The 27,223-nt window shown below is 41.7% G+C and overlaps 1 protein-coding gene across 2 annotated transcripts in view; it reads left to right on the top strand.

Moving 5' to 3' along the window:
• The window catches only part of gli1 (GLI family zinc finger 1), a 50,829-nt gene extending 28,053 nt beyond the window's left edge, over window positions 1-22,776 (top strand). Inside the window, exons 2-13 of one of the 2 annotated variants that reach the window (XM_034139399.1) lie at window positions 7,745-7,854; window positions 10,624-10,856; window positions 11,503-11,598; window positions 11,708-11,906; window positions 12,527-12,695; window positions 12,902-13,009; window positions 15,946-16,086; window positions 16,202-16,351; window positions 16,450-16,614; window positions 17,093-17,335; window positions 17,508-17,811; window positions 18,020-22,776. In XM_034139399.1, coding sequence (XP_033995290.1) covers window positions 7,784-7,854; window positions 10,624-10,856; window positions 11,503-11,598; window positions 11,708-11,906; window positions 12,527-12,695; window positions 12,902-13,009; window positions 15,946-16,086; window positions 16,202-16,351; window positions 16,450-16,614; window positions 17,093-17,335; window positions 17,508-17,811; window positions 18,020-20,589 — 4,449 coding nt within the window. In that variant the 5' untranslated portion in view covers window positions 7,745-7,783 and the 3' untranslated portion in view covers window positions 20,590-22,776. The remainder of the gene's footprint in view (window positions 1-7,744; window positions 7,855-10,623; window positions 10,857-11,502; window positions 11,599-11,707; window positions 11,907-12,526; window positions 12,696-12,901; window positions 13,010-15,945; window positions 16,087-16,201; window positions 16,352-16,449; window positions 16,615-17,092; window positions 17,336-17,507; window positions 17,812-18,019) is intronic. The other variant, XM_034139400.1, reaches the window with a different exon arrangement.
• The last annotated feature ends 4,447 nt before the right edge of the window (window positions 22,777-27,223 follow it).

Genomic DNA, 27,223 nt, shown 5'->3' with positions numbered 1-27,223 from the left:
GTGAAGGTGAAGATGACTGCTTAGCAGGATTTACAATGACAGAGCTCGGTTTTTTTTCTTGAAAATGGGGGCTGGGCTTCTAGTTGTTTATAGATGGAGCATTTTGTACGCGCTGCTCGGTCTACAGCTGGGAGCCAGCTGTGTGAATCAACCTTTCCTCATCTGCTTTATCCATCCTTCTCTCCTTTTTTCCTCCCCCTCTTTCCTCCGCTTCTCCTCCATAAAAGGAGTTCAAAGAAATAGTTGTGGTTGGAGTAAAACCTACCTGATTCACAGCCATGCAGAAGTAGTTCAAGCAGAGAAATAAAAGGGGTAAGACAAGAGAAGAGTTCGATGTTACTTAGTAGACAGAGAGGGGAGGAAGGTGAGTTGGGGGAGGGAATGAGACTGGAAGTAAAGAGAGAGGAGGGAGGAGAGAAGGGGAGCAGGGTACAGGAAACCACAGGTATGTGCAAGATAGCGGGTGGGTGGCCTGGAGAGAGGACAGAGAAAAAGTAGGATTGTGGAGGAGTGAAGGAACAGCGAGTGGGGAGACTAAAGAGGAAGGAAACACTCTCACATGTGTTGGTAGCAAGTCTGTCCTCTTGATAGTGTTGTTAGTCGAAATCCCTGAACTGACAAATGTTAAACATCTAACTGCGTCTGAGAAAGCAAAGCTGCTCAGCAGCCAGCAGTACAAAACGCTGCTTGTGCAGGCAAATGAAAACAAGGAGAGGTGAACCGCTCATAATCTTAAAACAAACACTATCGAATCACAGACTGATCAGGCCGACAGTTACTGCGGTGGTAAAACAGTAAACGTGACTATGCAGCAGTGTGTTGCTCTACAAGGCAGCTTGAGTCAATTACGGTACTTTTTGCACTAAAATGTATTCTGTCAGTGTATTTAGCTAACTTTACCTTCTTTGCTCTTCTCTATGGCCTCAACCGTTCCACAGTTTGCCGAAAACCCTCTTTTCCTCTGATACTGCTGCTCCTGGCTTAACCTTTCCTCATCTTAAAATCAGCTCAGTTTGCAAAGAAGTTCAGCAAATTCTCCTCCGAAGTAGTTTTCTACTCATTCTGCGTTACTCTTTTCTACTGTGCTTGGTTTAGCTCTGCCCTTGTGTCTACAGTTTGTAGCTATGTGGAGCTGCAGCTCTGAATCCCTTTAGTGCCCCGCTGTCTGTCATCAGTCACTCCGGCTGTGTAGCAACAAGGGATCATCGTTTCATTCTGACATTTCGACAAGGTGAGAACCCCAGCAGTGAGACATCAGCACCGCAGCTTCCTCAGCCAGCAGTTTACAGTACAGGGATACGTGCAGTGTGAACCAGGGGGTTGAAACCTGGGTTATGGTGTTGACTGTATTAAACCACAGTGCGAGTGTAGTAAACATTAGTTTAGGGCTTCAGGGATTCTTCTGTCTAAAAAAAAAACTTGAGCAAATTGTTGAACATATCTTATATACAAGTACGTATACAGATTTGAATTACATTTTCTTAAGACAATATTAAGTTAGATTAAGACATTCAAAAGAAACGTGGTGCTACAGTTTGCTGTTTTTGCTTAATACCGTTTTTCTTGCTTTCGACACAGCTTCCTGCAACAGACCACACTTAGTTACAGTTTATATTGAACAAAATACTTTTGTTCTAATTTATTTAGATGCAGAAATGCAGAAATGCACTTCAGACTCCAACTCATTCCCAATCTTGTCCCTTGTGTTTCAGATAGAGACAGGTAGTCAAGGTCTGACATTAAGATGAGATAAAGATATAAAAAGTCAAAGATAACAATAGATATTACCATCAAAATATGATCATAATAGCACTGACAATGAAAATGATGATGAATTATTGCCCAGCCCAGCCAATACCTGCTCTTCGTCAATGTATTAACCTGCTCACATGAGGATTATGCCTTGGTCCGGTGTCTTTTGAAGTGTTCTGTTTAGTAAGTTTAAGAGAGTAATTAAAGCTGTTAAAGGAAAGTCAAAGTGGCTGTTTAAGTAGATATGACATTAATCTTCCCTGCAGCAGGTCAGTGAATGGGGCTTATTGTACATTACAGTGATGTCTCCGGCCCTGTGGCCTTTCGCTGGTCACACCATTAGCCCCCATCACATTATAGCAGCTGTGAGGAATTTACAGAGTCTGGGTAAAAGGGGTAAAAACACAAGGGAGGGTGGGCGGGGGAGAAAAGCAGGGAAGGAGGAGAGTCTGTGTTGGGTGGGGTGGTGGGGGTTACAAAAACAAAGCCAGAATTTAAAAACAAAGTTTACCAGCTAAGGAAAACAACAGGGCTAGAAAAAGTTGGTGGGTAAGGAAAGAGAGAAAAAAATGAAAAAGAAAATGAGTTAGAATCTGGACTGTGGTTGGCTGAGGTCCCAAGCCCCACCTTCGTCTCCCCCTTCCTCCCCTCGCTCAGTCTCCAGCCCTAACACAACAGAATCCCCCACAAGCCCAGCCACATCAGGAACGGCTGGCTACATTATAGCTGCCATTATCGTCTCTCAAGTCATAACAGCCAGAGAACACCCACCTCGACTGCTGCTCCGCCAGGAGGGGGAGGGGCGAGGGAGAGGTCGCAAGAGCAGGAATGAGCTGGGAGAGAGGGAATGAGGGAGAGGGTGGAGGCAGCGGGGGAGAAGAAGGAGAGAGAGAGCAGGAGATAGCCAGAGATACAGAGCAATGGAAAAGGCAGAATGAGAAGAGGGAATGAGGGAGAGGGTGGGGGACAAAATAGTTTCAGACGGGTGTTTACACTGCAGGACATGCTCCAAAGATGTGTGCCGGTTTGATTTAGGCTGTTTTGTGTTGTCTAAGTAAGAGATTATCCTGCAAACACATGCTGTATACTCACATTCCCATCTGAGTGTAGAAGAGAAATGAGGTTAAGAGGAGAGGGGCTGTCATTAAATGCCTCTTTCTACATTGGCTGGGGAGGGAGCGGGGGTCATGTGTGAGCCCCAGTTTAGTGTTACACCCAGGAGTAAAGGAGCGCAGAAGCAGAGTCGGATCAGGCCTTTTGTCTGACACAACCAGTGACCTGTGGAAATATCTGTCCTCTCAGGAGACTTACTCAGAGGGAGGAGGAATGACGCTTGATGGGAATGTCACAAATGGCCAGCAATGCAAGACTAAACAATGTGTGTCTTTGTATACCACATATACAAACTCACCTGAGAGCTGAGGTTGGTGGGACCAATACGTACCATTACAAAAGAAAGTCACCTATGCACTCAAAGACCTGCAACAAGTAGTATACATTTATACTGCTTATGATGGTGTTTTACTGAGCTATTGTTTGGATGAAATGACACTTTACACGTCATCAGAAGGAACAAATAAATAAATAAACACAAGCGCTGAGCCATGTTACTCTGCATTTTGAAATTAAATGCAACCTTGTTTGGTTTTCTAAAGCAAGACTTTTAAACGTTTAAATGATTAAATAACGCATTATTGTTTCTTATAATGCAAAGTTGAGTTCATAAGCAATAACAGCACATCTTCACTTATTCAAAACAATCAATGCAGCTTTAATTTGTTCTCGAATGGCGATTTGATTATTTTAATGTTTAATGATTTTATTTGTTTTACTAGAATGGGTCTCTTCTACTTGTATTGTTACGATGTCGTTATATCGTCATCTTACAGTAATTCAAATCATAGTGTAAATAGTACATCTACCTCACGTTTGCTAACATAATCTAACATTAGCCGCTGTAAGCTACAGTTCATACCAGACCAAGTAAGGCTGAAAAAACAAAACAGCCCAGTGTGTTGAAGCGAGTGAGGGTTTATTGCTTGAATCCAACCTTTGATTTAAAAGAGGAATAATGTGTTAGATCTGAAGTGGTAGTTAGTATCAGGATTTGCTGAGAGGTGAGTATTTACAGTGCTGCGGTCTGGTTTCTGACAGTGAATGAGTAATAGACCAGTAGGGATACAAAACCATATTTTATTTATTGGTGTTAAGCTGTGCAGGTTGGGTGAGTAAGAAAGTAAGACTGAATGGAAATATATTAGGCTAGACCACAAGTCAGATCTTTTGCTTGAAAATATGAAGTAATTGGAGGTGAACTTGGATTATATCATCCCTAAAGTCTGCCATGCTACTTTAACCAGGACTAAGCAGAGTGCCCAGTGCCGGCTTTAAGATGTTTCTCAATGGGTGATATTGTGGAAGTCACTTTGGGGTCTCCAAATGTGTGACCTATCAGGCAATTTTTCTTTTTTGACAACAGGATGATTTTTGATGATAATTAAATGAGTGAATGCTTTTTTAAGAATTGTTTTAAGAGTAAAAAATGTTGTGACCAACTTCCCTCACAGAGGGACTTATATACACAGATACAAAATACATGTAAGAGTAAAATATAAATAAATGTTTTCAAAACATTTGTTAGCTGCGTCATACGATACGTGCACCTCTTCTACCATTTCTGAAATACTACTACTATATTCATGCCCTGTTTTCTCACACTGGTTTCATCATTTTCCCATGTTTAGTGGATAATGTTGAGGAAGTGTTTGTGTGAGGTTTGAGGCGACTGGCTTTTAGGTGTGTCCCACTTCTATGGGATGATGCTGAAGCTGGAGTGTTTGAACCGAGAGGTTTTGGGTGTAGAAAGTGGCTGGACATCCTGTCCTCATCCTCAGCTCCCTGGTTCCTGCCCAGCTCGCTGTGCCACAGACTTGTTTAGTTAGCCGTTGATTTATAGCCTTGGGGTTTTTAATGTGCCTTTTCCCTATCCCTCTAAAACCCGACACCGCAAAATTACACGAGGAGCAAACTCCTTGAGAGTTTCTCACAGGATTTTGACCTAAAATAGCACAATGCCACGACACCTGTGTCAGCACCCTGCATTTATGAAATCATATGCACTTATATGTGTACATAAATAAACACATACAAGGAAGATGCATCAATCAGAAACTATTCCACATTAGATTGATAAAATATGAAATCTTGGTGCATTACCTGCAGAAATCTTGTATATAAATGTAATTTTTCGAGAAGACGGGATGCTTTGCAAACATGAATTCTGTTAAATAACTCTATATTTGCACTATCTTTACTGCAATTAACTGAATAAGAGCATACTCTATGTACCATGCAAATTAATCACAAACACACACTGAACACTCACACACTCACTCGCTGCCTTGCTCCCTGGAGAAACACTTGGAACCATGTTTTTCAAAAGATTTCCAGCTTGCTTTTGCACAGGTGGTCTCATACATTATTCACTCATACTCTAGATCCACCACCATTTATCATGTCAAACACACTCTCAAACCCACACGCTGCACAGCAAATACACTTGTCTCCAAAACTCCCTGCTCATACACACCTGCCACCGTGCTTACACAGTACAAACTGCTCCGGTATATTCAGTCACACTCACTCTTTCACACACACATTCTCTGCAGACTTGGTGGCCACTGGATTATTATGCTACCCCCTGGCGAGACTGACAGGTGTGTGTGTGTGTGTATGTGTGTGTGTGTGTGTGTGTGTGTGTGTGTGTGTGTGTGTGTGTGTGTGTGTGTGTGTGTGTGTGTGTGTGTGTGTGTGTGTGTGTGTGTGTGTGTGTGTGTGTGTGTGTGTGTGTGTGTGTGTATGTATGTGTGTGTGTGTGTGTGTGTGTGTGTGTGTGTGTGTGTGTGTGTGTGTGACAGGCAGTCACTGGCGACCCCCTTCTTGGTATTTATGAGTTCTGGACAGCTGAGGTGCTGGGCAAGATCTCTATTTAGCGCTTCCGGCTAATTATCATACACACATTCGAAGCAGGCGCTGAATATATGCAATTAGCCCCGGACCGCCCACATCATTTAACCAGTCGCTAACTTTGCGTATCAAATCCCCCTGGTGGCTTGTGGGCTTAAATAGGTCCCTACTGCCCTTTTAACACTTGTGCTACTACATAACAGGCCTGGCAACCTGTCACACTGAAACCACAGAGCTTTCATCTGCAGGGAAAATAAGCTTTCTCAGTTTAGGTTCGAACACTTGTCACATGAACAGCAGCAATGGGATATTTTGGTGCGACATACATGGCAACAGCTAAAGAACATTGTGTCAGATTTGTGAACATTTTTTACATTTTGAAATTTGTATGGATTATTAAAAAATCATTAATCATTGATTCATCTGCAAAAATATGTTCTATATTATTTGTCTGTTATAATCAGTGTCCACCATTTTTTGGAAATTACAAGCTAATATAGCATTTTCTGCTACTTTCGCATTAAAAAAATCTCTATGAATAATTTTTTGACAAATAACCCAGACTAATTAACAAATGTTTTGGCTTTTCCAAAACATGTGGTAGCGACGACATCAGAGAACGTGTACAGTAATTTTCGGTCCTAATTACCTGTGTAACCATGTTAGAGCCCACAGTCCCGATTATTAGTACCTGCACTGATGTGGTTGGATGTAATGAGCAGGTGCTTGTTCCCAAGATCTCTCAGCTAGAATTACCCTTCACATGCACTCTTGCTGAAAGACACCATCTCAATATGAGCCTCATACAAAAGACTGCTTTGTTCTACTGTTACTTTTTTCTCTGTTTGTTTTGCTAACGTCCCGTAAGTATTTGTTTTTAAAGCTTTGAGGTAAAACCCACATTTTCTTCTGCTTCATGCTCTTTCCGTGGTGATCGCTACTTTCCAGGATGGGAAGGTGCGGCAGGTTTTTAGTGTCTGTCAGCAGCGTTTGAGGTGCACAACTTTGTTTAGAGAAGATAGATTACCGCCAAACCCACTGGTTTTGTCTAATCTGTAGGAGTCCGTCAGGGCACATCAGGACAATCACATGATCTGGAGAGTTGTCTGTTCTTAGATAAAAAAATTATATTTTTAGGGCAAATTCATTTACATGTTTTCCTATTGTATGTAGTTATTGGTGACATGTATACTTTTTCCAAATAGATGCTTATATTTCTGTAGATATGTGCCTGCGGAATGCAAATCAAGCATTGTTGTTTTTCAAAGTTAAAAAGATTTTAACAACCCCTCAATTCTCACACATAAATTACACATAAACCACACAAATGATCTTTAAATCACTTTAGTGTCAACATACCTTTAATAAAGTTAGCCTCCTGTTCACCACAGTGACTCATAATATGATACATAAACTGTGTTCAGTGTGGCGTTGAATTGTTATCAGATTTTTTTGTTTTTTTTATCCCTTATCATTTACATTGTATAATTTTGTATTAGCTTTAATTCATTAAAAGACTGACTACAGTTATGAAAATGTTTGCCATTAAGAGTTTACATTCCACACATACAGTTCATCCAATAAAATATGATGGATGAAGCAGGGATAGCAGCACGTTTAACACTGTCCACTACGAGCGCTTCTAGCTTTCATTCTTGAGAAAATATGACTCCTCAGCTTCTGTGTTTTACCAACTGTCAGTAAAATGTAAATGCAAGACTGCGTGACGACGTTTAACAATGTGTTTAAATATATTTCTTCTTCTTCATGTATTTAATAATGAGTTGTAGTACTCGCTTTGTTTGAAATAAGTATGACTCAAGCTTTTCAGTGGGAGTTTTCTTTTTGCCCTTCAAATGTTTAGCTTGGTTTGGTCTGTTATTAACATCCTACATATTATTTTTTTCCCCAACCACAATTGTTTTTGTCTATTTGGCTTTGCAGTCTGGTGGAGTGTAGTTTAGTTTGGTGGGGTTTGTTTTGGTTTCCTTGCTTCAGCCTAACCGTGTCCTTTTCTTTGTGTCAGGTCCAGGGTGTTTGGGGAGCAGTAGGTCTCGGAGCTCCAATGCCAGTGGACATGCAGCCACACCAGGGGCTGTATCACTACGAGACCTCACCCAGCCAGCCCTCCAGAGGGTAAGAGAGAGATGAACACGTGCTACGTCCTCAATCATTACTCCCTTGATGCATTTAAACGTCTATTGGTCATACAGAATCCCACAACTGTTATAAGAGAAGTAAAAGCAATACCTCAACATTTTGGTAAATACACTTATTTGCTTTATTTCTGGGAAAAGATAACATAAAATGTATTTTATTGATAAGAAGATCGTTACCACTCTCATGCCTGAATGTTAAGTACATAGAGTGATAATGTCATTATTCTAAATAAGCATAAAAAAGAAAAGAAAAAAGGGGGGTAGCAAACCTTGCAGTGTCCAAAATACTTGGTAAAAAAAGACTTCTGGCAATATTTCGAGGCTGACATGTTGCATCTTGATTTTTTAATAAATACAAGACAAAACATTTAAAAAATGAAAACTTTGTTATCAAGGGGATGTTACCTGTTGAGCTAGATACAGAGATTGATGTTTGAGTTATTATCTAAAAACTATATATTGAAGAATATTATTGTTTTTCGTTTCTTACACATCATACACAAACTTCAGAGTTCCACTTAAATTTGTGCAGAGAAATGTGACAAATATACAAATGAACTAGTGTACCACAGAGCTTTATAGAAGACAAACTATGTAATCGTCTGAGTTATTTAAAAAGTAGCTGCATTTTTGTATCAAAATTACCAACATAGATTAGCTGACATACAACAGCACATTAATAAACAAGCTTACATGTTGTAGATCTTGGCAAACAACAGCTCATCCTTCCGCCCATAATTTCTTTTTCTTGGATCGGCACAATGATATAACACCTGGCAACTCAACTGTTATTGGAGGACTTAAATAAAGTCCCAACATAAAGTATTAGTGCACCACTTATAAATCTCAAATTGTTCTGTTCCCTTTGAGGTTTGACACTGTGTCAATAAGTTGAAAGGTTATAGTTGGCACCTTTTCTGATGTGGGACAGATTCATCCTAGCTATTTCCTCCTGCTCCCAGGTTTTATGCTAAGATGATCAATGTTTTTTTATTCCATATCTAGAAAACGGGAATCATGTTCATCTAAGAGGCTTGAAAATTGTACCTGGAGGGTGCAGAAGCCCAGGTCTATCTGCAATTGTTGTGGCCGCAGTGCTAGTCCAGCCCCTCACTCCTCCCCCTCTACTCCCCCCCTCCCTCCCTCATGCCACCCAGGTTGCGGGTGGACTCGGCCTCTCTCTGACAGCTGCTAATTACAGGCTGACCAGGCCCCGCTGCGCTCTGCATGACTGCCTCGCGCCCTGCTCAGGTTACCCAGAGTGAGGGAGAAACAGAGAGCGATGGAGAGAAAGGTGGCTAGTAGGGACAGAGAAAGACAGAGGAGCAGGAGGAGGAGGGAGTGAGGAAGAGAAGATAGAAAGTGACAGAGAGAGAGAGAGAGAGAGAGAGAGGGGGAGAAACAGAGAAGTAGAACAGACGGGATGAATGGGAGAAAGGGAGAAAGGAGGGAGAGGTAGAGTCGGGGGGAACCAGCACAGTGGATTAGAGAGGACAGATTAAGCTCCTGTGTGGAATACACGTTGTGGTGAAATAATTAAAGAACTGAAAGGAGGACTTAGGAGAAGGTGGATAGATGAAGTCTGCCCATCAGGAGAGAGGGACAGCGAGAGGGAGGGAAAGAAGAGAGACAGATTTTAAACTAACCAGGCAGACTGAAGAAAGGTCAGAGAAAACATTAAAATGAATGAGAAGATTGGAAAGTTCCAATGAAGCTTTCCTTGGGGAAAACCCAGAAGAGTACATTTCCAGTGAAGACCAACATAAGGCCTATACCCCATCTAGTGGAGAGAACCAGATATCACAAGAGATCCAGGCTGTGAACTAGCTTTAAAAGTTACTAAGCTTAATATGGTGGTATTCATAGAAGGTTTCCAAAAGGCTGCTCTCACTTAACTTGACCCAAATGACCGATTAGGACAAATAAATTAACAAAATATCTTTTCAATATGCGTTTCCAATTTATATATAATAATTCGCTCCTTTGTCACTTTAAAGACCTAAATCCATTCACTTAAAGGTGGGGTAGGTAATTTTGGAGAAACCAGCTCGAGTGCGCTAGAATTTGAAAATACACAGCCGGAAAAAATCTCCCACTTCCTTACAGAGCCCCTCCTCCAACACACACGAACGCGCACATGACCAATGAGGGAACGAGATAAGTTTGTGCACAGATGGAAGGCTGACAGGCAGGTAGGCCACTCCAGATTTTTTGTCAAAGCACTTAAAATATTCATTGCTATCGGGATGTGAAGAGCATTCCATGGAATATAACAAAAAGTGTACCTCGAGCCGGTTTCTCAAACTTACCTACCCCACCTTTAATGAATTTGTTCCTCTGCCTTCTGCCTCAATAGGTGTGTTTCTGTCCACATCTTATAAGTGCATATTCCATTTATTGAATTTATATATATTTTTTAATTTATTAAAAAGCTTGAGTGTAAACAATGAACATTTACAATGTATTTGTATTATTATTAGAAATATTTGGATGGAAACCTGGCTAGTGACTTGCAACCATGTTGAATGCTTATCTTAAAATGCTTTTACAGAGTACGTTTCAAGTTGGAACTTGCTCTTTATCACATATAAGGTAGAATATATAAAAAAATCATAACAGTTTTGACACTGTTACCACTTTATTTCTTCTATGTCCACAGCTTCCATCACACTTTTTGCATTTGCAATTTTTCACATTTAGTTTGGATTTCTCATGATTGATAATAGTGTTTCTTTGATATCTGCAGCATAGTCTCATCAGACCAGTCTCCCTACAGTGATGTGACCTCGCTGCGTGGCCCGCTCCTCAACGGCCCCCCCCAGGACTGCCGCGCTATGTATAACCCCATGACTCCCAGTATGACTCATGGATCTGGCCCAGGACAGGGGATTGGCCACTGCATGGATCAATATATGAGGCCCCCTCAGGCCCCACCGCCACACAGTATGATGGGCCACAGGGGCATGCCACCCCCAGAGGGTGAGTCAGAGTATCTTTTACATCTCTTAAATCTCACAGCTGCTACTGATTTCAACGTGAAGACACCTGAGAGACGGAGAAGGAAACAGAGACTACCCAGATTTCTACAATAGGAAAGATCTGCAGTCAATAGAAGACTTGTATATGTTAAGATATATATGCCACGTCTGTTACGCGGTCAAACACCAGCTTGGACTGATCTAAATTACCTAGTTAACCTAAGGTGAACTAGGGATAAACAAAGAACCTGTACATATAATAAATATATACAGTGAATAGTGTTCCTCTCAAAAACTAAGAGGAAAATCCCTATAAAACCTGACAGGACAGTCAATTGTCTCGCTTCTTCCTTTCATTAGAGAAAAGCTACGTTTACAAGTGATCCTTGCAACTGTACCTATAATAATACTTCAAATGACTGAACCAAAATGCAAGTGGATGTCCTTACTTGCTCATGCAGCTTTTAGAAGAACACAACTGCTAGTTAACATGATATGTAATTGAGATTTTAAACAAGCAAACTTGCTACATGATGAGTAAGAGGAAACCTGTGAACCACTGTGTACCTTACTAACACAAGATCTGTTGATGTCAATCTTAGCAGTAGTATGTTTAAGTGTTTCAGTCTGTCTTTAATGTCCAACAGGTGGCAACAGCACCCCCTACTGTAACCAGAACAACATGATGTCCTCTCATCACAACTTCTGCCAGCCTGGCTCAGATCAGATGGGCTCAGTTGATGGTAAGAAAAGACTCCCCACGGTTTCCTATTAAATTAATTTTGTCTCAAAAAGATGTTTGCATCCTCAGAGCTGACCTTCCTTCTCTTCCTGTTCTCTGTTCCCCTTCAGGCTCAAGGTTCTCCACACCTCGATCCATACTGAAGCTGAGTAAAAAGAGAGCTCTGTCTATCTCTCCTCTGTCTGATGCCAGTGTGGACCTGCAGACAGTGATCCGCACATCACCCAACTCTCTGGTGGCCTTTGTCAACTCTCGCTGTAACCCTAACGGGGCCAGTTCTTATGGGCACCTCTCTGTGAGCGCCATGAGGTCAGACATCTTACCTTCAGATATTTAGGCACAAACGTACAAAGTAAATAGCAATTACCTCAGACTAGTAAACTCTAATATTCAAGAAATTATAAAAGTATCATAAATGCATTTTACTTTGAGGCGTGAAGTTTGTGGTGGTCCCTCTCCCTTAATTTGGCCACATTAGTGCACCAATATTTACCAAAATATATGAATATGAAGTCTGAACGCTCAAGCCAGCACAGTTGGTCGGAAAAAAGAGATCAAATACAGGTGCACTGTAATAAAGTAAATCAAAGAATAAATCAAAATTGTGGTGAAATGTACCTGTTTGTGTGATTCCTAGCTTCATGTCAGCTGGCCAGTTGCTCGGCAAATATGGGGATTTAGTTATTAACAAAAACGTAGATATATACAAAGGCAAATTAGGAAAATAAGATCAACAAAGAATGGGGGAGAAAAGTGACGTTTTCAAGTATTAAAAGAAAGAAAAGAGTATTGAATGTTTTTTCGCCCATTTCCCAGTCCACTACATTTCAGCAAATTGGCCAACAGTTGTATTGATTTTAAGTGATATTGACTATTTCACCAGTTTCATCAGATTTAATTCTTAACACTGTCATATTGTTACCTTACAGCCCGTCCCTTGGCTATTCCAGCAATATAAACTGCCAATCCAGGCAACACTTTTCAATGTATGGAGGAGGCGGGGGGACGTCTCTGGGTGGACACACACCAGGTCCCTGCCAAGCTTCCCGCTTACCTCCCCACAATCCTCGGCTCCACGTTCCACCCAAGCATGGACACGTAAGACAGCCTTCTCACTCACAAAAATCTCACAACAATTCAGTAGCAGAACACACTTTGCTTGATATTTCTTGGAAGTGGATGCATGGGAGGTGGGAATAGGAAGCAAAGGGATCAGTAGGGAGAATTTACATCTGTGCTAATTGTATGTTAATGACTTTCATAGACACGAACAAAGGTAACGTGATGTGTGTTTTGTTTTGTAGCTGAAGACAGAGCCAGGGCTGGGACTTGGGATGGATGGCATGAATTTGAAGAGCATGGAGGAAAGGTCAGAGGGAGATGTGGCCAGTCCTTCTTCCACTGGCACTCAGGTAAAGAATAGTTGTTTTTTTCACAAGTAGTTTTCACCATCACACCACAATTGTAGTTTTGGCATTAAGATTTGTCATATGCAGGAATATAAACTCATATATCTGTGGCACATTTCATGGAAATTGAGTTAAATGTAGACACAAACAAATTGCAGTTTGTGAACATGTTCGACTGACTATTACAGACACAGCATGCAAAGAAAGAAGAATACTTTTAGCGTTTATGACTAGTTTTATGTTGTTGGCAAAGGACCTCCATCACCATGTCAGCAGAACATGACTGATCTTGTATACATGCGTTTCTCAGAGCGGTAAAAAAAAGTGCTGCTTTGCATAGATGCAGAACCAGATCAAATAAACACTTTGTCACAATGGTGTAAAGTAACCAAGTAGATTTACTCAAGATCTGTAGGCCTACTCAAGAACAATTTAGTTCTTCTACCCCATTACTTCAGATGTAAATCATGTTTTTTTACTCCACTTCCTTTATTGAGTACCTTTAGTTACTTTGCAGCTTTTGTTTAATGATGTAAAGTAACTACATCATTAATATAATCAGCACTTTAATAAGACTTTAGTAACACCTGGAGTAAATTCACAAGCTACCCTGCAGCATACATAGTCATTAAAAATAGCTGCAACTTTACCAGCTTTGATAAACACATTAATGCATCAATAATTATAATCAAAACATATCATTGATAATATTCGGAAGTGGGCCAATCTGCATAATTAGTACTTTTAATTGTGGTACTTTAAGTGTATTTTGATGCTAATACTTTTGTACTTTTACTTGAGTAAAATATTGATTGCAGGAATTGTACTTGTAAGGGTATTTCAACACTCTGGTACTGTATACTTTTATTTAACTACAAGATCTGAGTACTTCTTCCCCCTCTGCATTGTCATAATGAAGTATGTCACGTTTTCTACACAGTTAAACACAGGCAATAATCCGACAGAGCTTGTTGTTATCCTGCAGCTCGATCCCCTGCTGCTCTCACATTGAGCATCCTCTCAGAAAGATGCTTGAGATGAGATTGAGGCGCCGTTTACACGAGGAGAAAACGGCTTGTATCTGCATAGTTTCGCGTGCGTATAGCCCTATTATTTACACGAGGCCGATAGAAACTGACCCCACAAACGATAACGGGTGCCAAGGTGGATAGATGTGCAAACAAAACGCTCTGGGGGGTCAACCGAGTCCGTGTAATCACCTCTATACGAATATTTCCTGAAAAAATAACGATAGCCCCACCTCTCCCCACCTCTCCTGCTCACTGCTGTAGCAACTATCAAAAATAGCTGTGTTAATTAAACACACAAGGGGTTCTTGAATGAAATAATATTATAAAAGGCAAACCAGAATTGTTAACGCCCAATATACTCCTTAAACAAAATAAACAGAGTCAGATTTCATGCATTGATCCATTATATTGACAAAGGAGGATCTCACCCGGTGTTTGTAGAGAATATCTCTCTTTCTGAGCGGGTCCTCTCCACAGAGACGTGCTTCTTGGTCGGTCGATGCAATATCCACAGATTCGGTTTCTTTCAGTTAACTTCCCCGTTGCATTTATCCATATGCTGAGGAAATTACTATATCCCGCTGAATACCAGCAATCGCCACACACACTTCCTCCTGTCAGTAGCTACTGCTAGTGCTACTGCTACTGACCATGCTACAGATATTAGTGCAAAATCTACAGCTCCTCTACCACAACCATCAGCAACAAGTGGACATGGAGAATTACATGAACTACATGTTGCTAAATCCAGCGCGGGGCATAAACAGAAGGGTAGCCATGGCAACATTGCTGCGGGGCTGCTCGGGCTGCTCTTCTTCGCTGCTTTTGGTGTATTTTGGCGGAAGTTACAGCGCCACTTACAGTCCCGGCATATGTACTACAGCGTTTCCAGCGGTCTCGTTTGAACAGACACGTTAAATGAAACGAATGCATGTGAACGGAAGACTTTTTAGAATACGCTTACTGTGCATAAACGCAAACGTTCCCGTGTGAAGGAGGCCTGAGTCTGTTTTTTAGCAGGTCCTCTCCGGTCCGATTAACAAACGGGAGGCAAAGAAAGCGTCTTCTGTGACAAGCTAGCAGTTAGCCATTTTATATTTCTGGTGAACCACTTCACGTTATATCTGTTTATATTTCACCAACGGTTTAGTTTAAAAACAATATCGCGCGGTTGGTGGCCTCCAAATGTCTCACGTTTTTTATTCAAACTGCAAACTTGTAACTCTGTGCTGTTCAAGATAGTCCATATCGTTCATTGTGTTCATTACTATTTTGTTTCCACTTCTGCCAAACTAAGAGCAAATGACGACAACAGTAAATAGCCAATCAGATTGCAGTGCTGCAACAGGTAGTCAGCTGCACCTCGCATTACAAAGGTGCCATCCGTTTTCATTGACCAAGGCTTTGGGCATGTGCATTGTTGTTTTCTCGAGCAAAGGGCAATCAAACACAATTTCCAAACTATACTCTTACTATAAACGTATTAACGTATATCCAACAAATTAAATAATGTAGAAAAAAGATAAATAAAAGCAGCCACTAATGTTATTTTTAATATGTTAATAGTTTTGCCAGTTACAGTAGCTACCATACAACCAAACACACATATATTTTCAATGCAATTAGCACTGCTGTTTGTTTCAGTTCAAAGCTCATACATTTATCTAAAATACAGATAATGTCTTCTCTAGAGGAAGAATCCCACAAATGTTCCTTTTTTCAAGTCTTGCATTATTTAACGATAATATGTATTTCCAAATGAGTCAGTACCAATAAAACAACCCTTTTCTCTGTTGCCATGCAGGTGGGGCTATTCCCTACTTGCCCAAATAACCCATCACCTATTTTTAAACACTATTTCCTTCAACTTGAATCATGATCTTCTGGTCTGTATTTATGTTTCATCAGGACCCCCTCATGGGTCTACTGGATGGCAGAGATGACATGGATAAGGACGACGGGAAGCCTGAACCAGAGGCCATCTACGAAACCAACTGCCACTGGGAGAGCTGCATCAAAGAGTTTGACACACAAGAGCAGCTTGTTCATGTAAGAGATGTCAATGTCAAAAGACATTGTAAAAACAGCTTTTAAGCAAAAAGGGATCTACAGTATACCACTTAGATTTTTAATGGATCCCTCTATATATCTGTTTACTTTACAGCACATCAACAATGAGCACATCCATGGGGAAAAGAAGGAGTTTGTGTGTCACTGGCAGGAGTGCTCTCGAGAACAGAGGCCGTTCAAAGCCCAGTACATGCTGGTGGTTCATATGCGCAGACACACAGGAGAGAAGCCACATAAGTGCACTGTGAGTGTATCCTAAATCACTGTCCATGTACTTTGTTTCTCTGTTTTAATCAGTTTCTTCTTGGCTATTTTTATAAAACTATTTTTGTTTTGTTTTAGTTTGAAGGCTGTAATAAGGCCTACTCTCGCCTGGAGAATTTGAAGACCCATTTGCGCTCTCACACAGGAGAGAAACCATACGTGTGTGAACACGAAGGCTGTAACAAAGCCTTCTCCAACGCTTCAGATCGGGCCAAGCACCAGAACCGAACTCACTCCAATGAGGTACTGTAGTGTGCACCACTGAAAAGTAATTAAATTAATTGAAATCTGGTTGTACATTATTGAAAATTATATTATATTAGAATCAGAATCAGTATCAGAAATCCTTTAGTTGTCGCACCGCAGGGTAATGTAGCAGCAAAGGGACAGTGTATACAAAGGCAAAAATAAAAAATTGAGTAGACTAAGATGTTAAATTGGCCATACTTTATATGTCCACATCTATTGATGATTTTATTTGATACTGTCACATAGGAGTCTTGCAGGGAGTCTTTCACTTCTGAAAATATTTGTGGATGTTCATAATGCAAGCTACAGCAAATCAGTAAAAAATCTGACCTTAGTTATTAATAATAAACTGCTAATTGTGACAAAAAATCTCATTAGCAGTCAAGTTGTAGTAAAGTGTATTTTGGGAATGCAAGACTGTGTATACACAAAGAAGGTTTTATGTATTGACAGTGTCTTTGCTTTTTTACAGAAACCTTATGTATGTAAGATCCCCGGCTGCACTAAGCGGTACACAGATCCAAGCTCTTTGCGTAAACATGTGAAGACGGTGCACGGTCCTGAAGCCCACATCACCAAGAAGCACCGTGGAGACACAGGACCTCGACCCCCCGGTTCAGCTATGACCCCTGGAGGCCCGAGCTCTGAACTGCTGCTGGAGAAAGAGGAGACACGCAGGGAGGACTGCAAACTGCTTATTCCTGAGACGGCTCTGGTAAGTAATACAGTTTGCCTATGTCCTGCAAGATCCTTTAAATACAAGAAAATAAACAAAAGCTTGCTGTTAGATGCCACACATCCATAGTTGTTCCCCCATTTAGTATCACAAATGATTAGCATTCCTGCAAAAGTGTTGACATTAAAACACATCACATAACATATTTCAGAAATCCCAGCCCAGCCCTGGTGGTCAATCATCCTGCAGTAGCGAACGTTCTCCACTGGGGAGCGCCAACAACAATGACAGTGGGGTGGAGATGAACCTAAATGCAGCTGGCAGTCTGGAGGATCTCACAGCACTGGAGGATGGAGTTGCAGGAGGAGGAGGGGAGCCAGGAAGTGTTGGAACAATGGGAATGTCAACACAGGCTTTGAAGAGGCTGGAGAATCTGAAGATTGACAAGCTGAAGCAAATCCGCAGGCCGCCCCCTCCTGGCCGCTGTGCCAGTCACAAACTACCTGCACTTCCGGGTATGTGATGATACAACAAATGTAATCCAAAACTCTGATGTGTGCCTATTCTTTGGTTTGTATGTGTGAAGCCTGAGTTGTTGCATAAAACACACTATTTACACTGGGCTGAAATATAAATTGTTACAACATTGTTTTATCTAAATTGACATTAATAGTTTTTATTTAAATGTTTCTAAGCTTTCTCCTTCTGGATATTTATTTTCAGGTCCAGGGGAGAATGTGGGCATGTGTGCACCTTCTCCACTCCTCTCAAATCGACGGGTTATGGAACTGTCCAATCACGATTTAGGAGGTGGGACATCGATTGGCTGCCCTTCAAATGACAGAAGAGGAAGCGGCACCAGCACCTTAAGCTCTGCATATACTGTTAGCCGTCGGTCCTCCATGGTCTCTCCTTACCTTTCCAGCCGGCGCTCAAGTGATGTCTCACAAATGGGAGGAACTGGAGGCGGAGGATGTCACCACCTTGGCCCAGAGCAGAGTGTGGGAGACCCCCTCTCTCCTGAGACCAATCGCAGAGGAGGTACATGTCCTGGAGGAGGAGGATTGCCAGGTCTTCCTATTTTAACACCTGCCCAGCAATACAGCCTAAAGGCCAAATATGCTGCAGCAACTGGTGGACCACCACCTACTCCTTTACCCAATATGGAGCACCCAGCTACTCCAGGCAGAAGAGGAGGTGTTTTGAGTGAGTACCAGAGTCAGCCTCTGCCTCCATTCCTCCAACATGGTGGTCCACGTAGGCACAGTGCCAACACAGAGTATGGCACTGGTGTCATCTACCCACACCAGGCTCCAGGCAACAACAGCAGGCGAGCCAGTGACCCCGTCCGATCAGTAGCAGATCCTCAAGCTGCCCCCAAGCGCTTCAACAGCCTAAATAATATAGCCATGATGGGCCGAAGGAATGCGCTTCTACATCGTGGCTCAGACACTAGTCTTTCTCGCCATCTTTACTCCCCTCGGCCACCTAGCATCACAGAGAATGTAATGATGGAGGCTATGGGTATGGAGCCCCAGATTGGCTCCGTTGAAGCCAGGGATCGCTCCATGATGATGCCCCCTGGAGAGAGAAGCTTCATGGGATATCAGCAACAGCATCAAACTATGGGAGGAGCTGGGGGTTCTCTTGGAAATCAGCTGTCTCCAAGACATGACTCTCCGAGCTGCCCAGACCAGGGTTACATGCAGGGCCACTACCAGAACCAGGGGGGGGAAGTCCCTTCCAGGGCTGGTGGAAATCCAATAGGCCAAGCAAGGCCTGTTCACTCGGAGGGCATATCCAATTCCCTTCTCCAACAGACCGAGTACAGCATGAGTACATGCCAGCTTAGCCCCTCAGGCCCCAATTACCCAGGCTGTGGCCAGGGTGGTGATGCTGGAGGTCCTTGGAGTGATTCCCACAGCCAAATCCAAACTCCCAACCAGGCTATCCAGAACCAGCGAGGAATGCAGTTTGTAGATCCTAGCCTGCAGCCTCAACACACACAAGCCCACTTCAACAATCAGACAGGCCTCTACAACAGTCCAGATGGAACCCACAAGCTTACCATCAAGCCTGAGCAGCAGTTCCACCCTGGGATGGGAGGTGGAAATGCCTGTCAAAGTGCTAAGCTCCAACAGCAGCGGATGCTCCTCCAGCAGACTCAAGGTTACCCACAACCAACTGGCCAGGTCCTGCTGAGGAACTCAAACAACCCCAGCTGTGACTTTCAAGGGCCGAACCAGAACTCCTACCCCAGTGGAGGGGGCTTGAGCTTAGGCTGTGCTGGTACTGCGCTGACAGATGGGCAGAGGTCAGAAACCCCCATGCTGCAGGTGAAGGAGATGATGGTGAGAAACTATGTACAGTCCCAACAAGCACTCATGTGGGAGCAGCAACAAGAACAGCAACAACAGCAGCAGCAGAGTGGAATAAAACCTCCTCCTCTATCTGATAATATGGATATGAGTGGCCAGACAGCAATGATGCAGCTAAGTCCACAGCATCAAAATCAGAATCTCTACTCCAACCAGCCATATCCGTCCTACCCCAACCAGAACCTGGTCATGAGCCCCCCGGCCCATGGCCGAGGGACCAGCTCTGTGCCACCTAAAGAGCAGCAGCTGACAGGTCTCCAAGGCTCATGTTATGGCCAGGAGATGGTGGTCCCCAGGCCTCCTCAGGGACGGAAACCTCTCAGCCGCCAGAACAGCCTGCCACAGGTAGCAGGGAGCTACCTTGGAAGCCCACCCCAACTCAGCCCTGTCCACTCCACTTCCAGCCCCAGGCGAGCAGTCCGACTCCCTCCAGTCCAGCATCCACAGCACACGCAAAATGAAATGTTCTCTCCTTCCAATAACAATAACATGTACTATTCGGATCAGATAAACATGGACAAACACATGGACCCCCAGAATGGACCTTGTGTCAACCAGCAGCACATTATGGGTTCCAACCTGGACCCAACAGGGGGCACAAAACCTGTCCCCATGACTCCCTATCCTGAATCTGGCCCCATCTCCAATGCGTTAGAAAACTTGGACCTCGATAACGCTCGCATAGACTTCACCTCAATCATTGATGATGCTGATTCTTCCTCATTCAGCCCAATCAACCCTCCCCTTCAGGGTCAGCCAGGGTCTTCCACCCAGGCCTCATCCCGCCTCAACACCCCACAGACTTCTGTTACCCTAGCTCCAGGCTCAGGTCTGTCCAACATGGCTGTAGGCGACATGACATCAATGCTCACCTCGCTGGCTGGGGAGAACAAATACCTGAACACACTGTCTTAAAAGGAACGTTTATGGCATCTTTTTGAAGATTAACAATCAGGTCGAGGCCTTGGCAAGTTCTTAATGTTTTAATTGAGATCCCACATGAAAGCCCAGTATTCAGGAGTAACCAGCAGGGGGTTACTTTGTAAGGACTTTCAGTTAGGGAATAGGATAAGTGGGCCCCTTTTTAAATGGATCATATGATGTGATGGATCATTAGTCTGGGCTGTTTTAAACATTCACATAAGCGTTTATAAATAAACCCAACATATAAACCTGCATTCAATCCAGGATCCTGAACTTGAGAGGGGTCTGTAGCTAATGGAATATCCATGTAATGCATTTTGGTCGCAAGTTGAGACAAAGCTGCGAATGTGATCCTATCACAGGTTTCAGAATTGTAAAAATCCTCACTTACAGCCTTAAAACCAAATGTGCCTGATCAACCTCCCTCACTGTATTGTTCCTTCGCTGCCTTGGTACTTGGTATTTTTCTGTGCCTTACTGTAAGACACAGAGCCTTACGCCTGATATGAAACTGATACTGAACGTTTTCCAAACAGGCATTCCAGTCACATGGGGCTGTGGCAACAGTGGAGTAGAGAAGGATGCATGTAAATACGTTTTATATACATATATTATAATGTTGTGTACATGACAATGAGACAATGGATTAATCATCCTCTGTCTTGTGATAGACTGCTTGAATTCTGAAGGCCAATGTTCAGAAAGGAGTTTATAAGATGGGTGTTTCGAAAAGCTAAGTGAAGACTAAAGTTGTGCTTTTAGTGATTGAGAAGTTGTTTCTCGGTGCTACTAAATATTAATCTGTATTAATAGGGATTTCTTCCTTGTCATCAACAACACGCTCTATAGTGGCATATCAGTATTCCAACACATGCACAGATGCAGTCAGAGACAGACTCTCAGGACCTGTTGGTGTTTGCATCTTTAGTTTTCAGATTACTTGTATGTTGTAATTGCCTTTCCAGACAAAGAGTTTGCACTCCACATGTTTACTGTAAGTGTTCGTAAAGCAGCTGTGTACTTATTTTCTTTCAAGTGGTGTTTATAACTGCAGAACAGAAAAGTCCCTGGTTCTATGAGGTACATACATAGTAGGTGATACGTTCATATGTTGTGTGCGCTAAAAAAAAAACTAAATTACAGTATGTCTGATTAAACAATAACCCGATCTACTACTGGTGTATGACTCAGCTGAGGATGGCGGCTATTTTGAATGACACCTGAGTCAGCGGATCTTTAATAGTTGCCCATGTTTGAGCAACGTAGGTACACTAATAGTACAGAGCTACTGCACTCTGGCTCTGATCCCAAAGAGGAGTTATTTGGAAAATTCCTCATACTAATTCAGGATAGAGGATCAAGAAGCAGGAATGTTATCAATTGCTACCACTGTAGTAAAATACATATTTTCACGGGTACAGTGAGGTACTTTTTCGCAACTATTGAGCTGATTCATACGGAAGAAGGCTGCAGCTTTTGGTAGGGGAACTAATTTTACACTGTGGCTTTGCACTGATTACAGCACTGCGTGGAGAGGTTTCTGTCTCTTGTGACTATTCAAATGAACCTAATTTTGATAGCGATAAACAATTATTACAGTATTTTTAATAGTAATTCAAGAACATATCTGAACAAATCTCAACTCAATAAGTCCACAAATAAGTATTGCTGAAGCATTTTATGTGACTTTCCAGAATAAAAAAAGTAGCGTGACTTCAAAGTGTACCAAGCATTAGCAGGAATGTACATTTCTTCATTTTGGAAAAAAGTTTAAAAACTACCAAAGACACCTTAAAATGACTGATAAAAAGATGCACAAATAGTCTATTTTAACACAACACTAACACTAGCAATAAGGGCATGAACATTGACTGATAGTGCTGTTCTTTAGAATGTATGAGATGTTTTGTATAAAATTATCTTTTTATATTAATGAACTTTATTGATGTTGCCTTCTTTGTGTGTGTATTTTTTTTATATCTGTCATCCTTCATTCTTACTTTTTTGCTGGCAAAAGAATATCACCTTTAGCAACTGAAAGCTATAATAGCCTAGTAGCATTAACTAAAATAGACAAAAAGCCAAGTGTTATATTTTGTGTACAATTTTCTACATTTTTATACAAATGTGTTATATTTTACCAGTATATGAATAAAGATGTTCAGTGGGATGGATGCAGAAGGATTGTCAATCTTTTCTTTTCATGTCCCTTGTTGTAATGTCGAATTGTGTTTTGTTACAACACACACTGATGCTACTCAAATGCTGTATTGAGCCATATGTGCTCATTCTATAGATTAAGGAGGTTTAAAGTTAAGGTAGGTAGCCTATGCCTGCTCTGCTGTCTGACATGTGTTGCTGTTCCTGATGGATGAATGCAATGACTTTGTCACGCCAATAGAGTGCAGTGCAGCCTGAGAACAAGAACAAATAGCCAACCATGTTTCTCTTTCATTCACTCTGAATGAAGCCCCTGGAATTCTGCACACTCTAAATCGTCTAAAGCCGTTTTTGGCAGTCAAACTATATTTGGTGTAATTGTGATGAATATGATCCAACAACATTTTACCCCAAAATGATTGCAAGTGTAATTAACTGACCAAGCAGAGGACATTTATCCCAAATCATCTAACCTTTTCTCCTCGTATTAATTGGAAAATCCCCTTGTCATGGATACAATTTATATCTAGCTGCAAGTCAGCCTATGTTTAGCTATGGCGATGTGCTTGTCTGCTACAGTTAGTAAGTGGATGAGTAAAAATGGCTGCTGTTGGTGACATCAGTGCCTGGACAGGCTCCCTGAGGTCAGTGGGGATTGGCACTCTGGGCCACAGTTTTCTTTAAGAAAGAAAAACGACAACACATCTTGCTCGTAAAATATTATCAACATGACATATCTGCTTTTAAAGATATGAAATAAGAGATTTTAGAAAATATATGGGAGAAAAAAGCCCATAACCAGGACACTGTTTTATATGATACTTTTCACCAGGGGTTTCCCACTCTATTTGGCTTGTTACTCCTAAAAATGAAGTCATGTCTATTTGTGACCTCACATTACAGGATATGGTGGTGGAAGTGAATTAGTAGCATTGCAACCAATGAGTGATTTTTCCATCAGATTGAAGCATTATTATATAAAAAGAAATATATTTATATATATCCTTATGTCTCTCATACCTTAAATCTGTGACCCCTCGGATATACCGTATAGCCCACTGAAGTATCCCTCCGCCGGCAGATGACTACTCCTGTACACATAGTCTACTTAAACTATGACAACAAAGTCAAATGAATTTCTTATTTATAAATCATTATGATTAAAATTGGGAAAATACATTAAGTCTACTGAAAATATTAATTGTACATGTCTTGTCGAGTAGTTGTTGGTTTACTGTAAATGTTACCCAGGAAAAAGAAAAAGGTTTTAAACTGTATTAATCGTCGGTAACTATAGCAAGAGTAGCTACCTAGGCCTACTAACTCACTGGTAAGGAATGAAGCTATGGATTAAACCGCCTAAAAAACAATTACGAATTGATGACGCTTACGGTATGTAGCATTATTAAAGATTTAGATATAAAACATGCATTAGAATGTCCTAATTTCCTTTAGAAAGGGGCTCCTTCACCTTGTCTGTAATTGTGTATTACACTTCTTTGTGTGCTTATGCTGTCATTTAATCTGCTGTCTGCTGAACTTTTACATTAACTTTTTAATGTGATATTTTTAAAAATGCTATCACCGCCATTACTTTTTACAGCACTGGCTCTTTTTGGTTCAGGGGCCCCAGAGTGCTGGGACTATATTGGCATTGTGGTGTTGTGGCATGGCACAGTAGACTCACGGCAGCCACTTACAGCCTGGCACTGAGGCTAAAGTTGACTCATTCGCTCCAAGGCAAGGGGGACTTCTCCTGACGGACTACTGATCTGAAATCTGGCATATCCATAAGGTTATTTGAACAAAAACAATAGTTACATCTCCACAATATGGTCAAACACTGCATGTGTTCACAAGAAGGGCTGCTGAAAGAAGATTAAAGGGAAAATAATACATTTGTATAATTTAGACTGAAATCTGGCTTTGTAATTCTAGATGAGTGGCTACATCATACAAATGTACAACACATCAAAAGTGTGTTTACTCATTTGAAACTATACACTAAAACTGTCACTGTTGCAAAGAGGTGCACAAACTAAACCAAATCCCATGAAATGCTTAGAAGAAACGATTAAGAAAATATTGAATAGGCTTACTGTAAGTGTTTAATGTTTAACTTAACTCACCGTTTGACATAATTACATACATTTCAGTTGTAAAGCAAACTGACCTTCACAGATTCTTCTCCTGGAAACATTGTATTGTCTCTTGCCTCAGGCCAACGTTTTTGTTATGCAAACTGACCATCGCTTCCTTTCACAAATTAGAGAGAGTGAGTGTGTGTGCCTGGGGGGATGTTTTTAACTATATTCCTGAACATGTTTGAGTTCCACGATAGTGTAAAAAGTCAGCACTGATGCAAAGACAGTGTTTTCGACACTCTACAATGTGATTTCTTTTCTGCAGTTACAAATGGAAATGCCAAAATAAGAGTTTTTCAAATGCAAAGAAGTGGGCAGCATAATGACTTTTCTCTTTTCTTGTCTTGCCATTCAGAGGGAGGCTTTTCTTTCCCTTTGTCACTTAGGTTGGCATATAATTAACTCCTGCTTAATATGCTGTTTAAGGGCTCTCCTCCCCATGCAAGAAGCTTTGAACCCATAGACCACAGTCAGGGACAAAACCCCAGTGGGACTGCTTCCTCCATGCTCCTCCTTGTGTGCGTGTGTGCGTGTGTGCGTGTGTGTGTGTGTGTGTGTGTGTGTGTGTGTGTGTGTGTGTGTGTGTGTGTGTTTGTGTGTGTGTGTCTGTTTGTCTTTGTATGTGTGTGTTTTAACAAGACAGTTTTTCAACAAAATTACCGCCGCGGCATTGCTGTATGCTTATTTTACACTGTACAACTATTAAACCCAAAATTAGACTGTGCAAATCTTTCACTATAGCCGAAATAAAATAATATCCCCAACCTCAATAACCCCCTTAAAGCGGTGCTTATTAAATGCATCTTAAAACAGCTCATTCGAAGACAGTAGGTCAGTGTTTTATATTTAACCTATCTTTCCCATGTAGAAGTGCAATATGCTCATTTTAAAGTTAATAAAACAACAGTATACACCCTACAATACCCACAGCTCCAAATTCAGGTAAAAGTAACAAGCTACAAGACACTTAAATAAAACTGGTCTTAGTAAGAAATGTACAATTTGTTTAAACTCAATTGAATGAAAGCAATTAACCTGAAGCCCTGACTGACAACTGTGTGGAGGAATGACCATAACATATGACCAAAAAGATCAGCTCCCAGGACCTCTGAAGCACCTCTGCACCTCTGTGACCCTCATATGTGGCAGAGTTTATTGCCCCCTCCTCATACACCTCCTCTCCTCTATCCATCCCACCACAAAGAGCCGAGATGACCCTTCTGTCCCTCTCTTTCTTCGGCCCTGTGCTCCCTCCCCACCTTCAGGATGCTTTCTCTTCCAGAATACATTAGAGACAAACCCCCAGCAGCCATGATGGGTAAAAGAATGAAGGGGGTTTGCATTTTGTTTTTTCACTATTCTGATAATGTAGGGAAAAAGTTCTTACTTAAAATGTAACCTTGAGCTCATGCAGTTGTGAAAACTGTAACAATGTAAATGGAGTTTCAGTTAGCTTCACATAAAGAGTCATAAATTATCTTCTAAATTAGTTCATAAGGCCTATGAGAAAATAAAATAAAAAATGCGATACGTTTATGTTAAGTCTTAAGAAGTTATGAAAAGGCTCACCATAGTTTGTGATGGGTTTATTGTGCATGAGTTCGACATGTTTCATGATGTTTCAAATTGTACTATAATACATTAATTTGTATGACATTTGTATATGATCTGATTGGTAACACCTAAAATCCCTGCAAGGTAATAATTTCGCCTATTTGTCGTGGGGGATCTAGGTTTTTAATTGAATCGTCAAGTCTCTTAAAACATCCGAGCAGGTAATCTGTCCTTTACTTCTCTAATCTGCGTCACAGTGTCAGATCGCAGTTTGTTTACTCCGCTCAAACTCTCTCATTATGCGCTGTGAAAAGCTACCCGGCTCGCTTGTATTATCTCGCAGAGTTACTGAGATGTGGGGGGCACTAGAAAGCCAAGGTGGGGGTCCTGAACGCTGCGTTAGAGTTTTATTTCGGATGTTTTTTCAGTTGCAAAACAGATTACGGTCCAGGTTGCAACACAAAGGACGGTCAATGCACCACTTCCTACAGCCATCCAGGGGTGAATGGGGCGCGGGACGGGGTCCTCTCCAGGGTACTCGAGCGCAGGTGCGACGTGCATAACAGTCAAGCCATAAAACACGAAGCAGGGGGGGGGGGGGAGAGGGGGATGCGCACACAGCCTACCTGTTGTCATTAACCTGTAGTTAGTATAAGCTCTCCGAGGTGAAAATGTAGCAAAAAGGGGTTAAAAGGCTCATTTGCACCTCTCCAAACAGCCTAAAGATTTAAGGTAAGACGCTGTGCCCACTATAAGACTCTGTGTGA

The sequence above is a fragment of the Trematomus bernacchii genome, unplaced genomic scaffold (assembly GCF_902827165.1).
Source record: "Trematomus bernacchii unplaced genomic scaffold, fTreBer1.1, whole genome shotgun sequence".
Classification (NCBI taxonomy): domain Eukaryota; kingdom Metazoa; phylum Chordata; class Actinopteri; order Perciformes; family Nototheniidae; genus Trematomus; species Trematomus bernacchii.
Note: the sequence above shows the minus strand (reverse complement) of the source record. Positions and strands in the feature narration are given on the sequence as shown.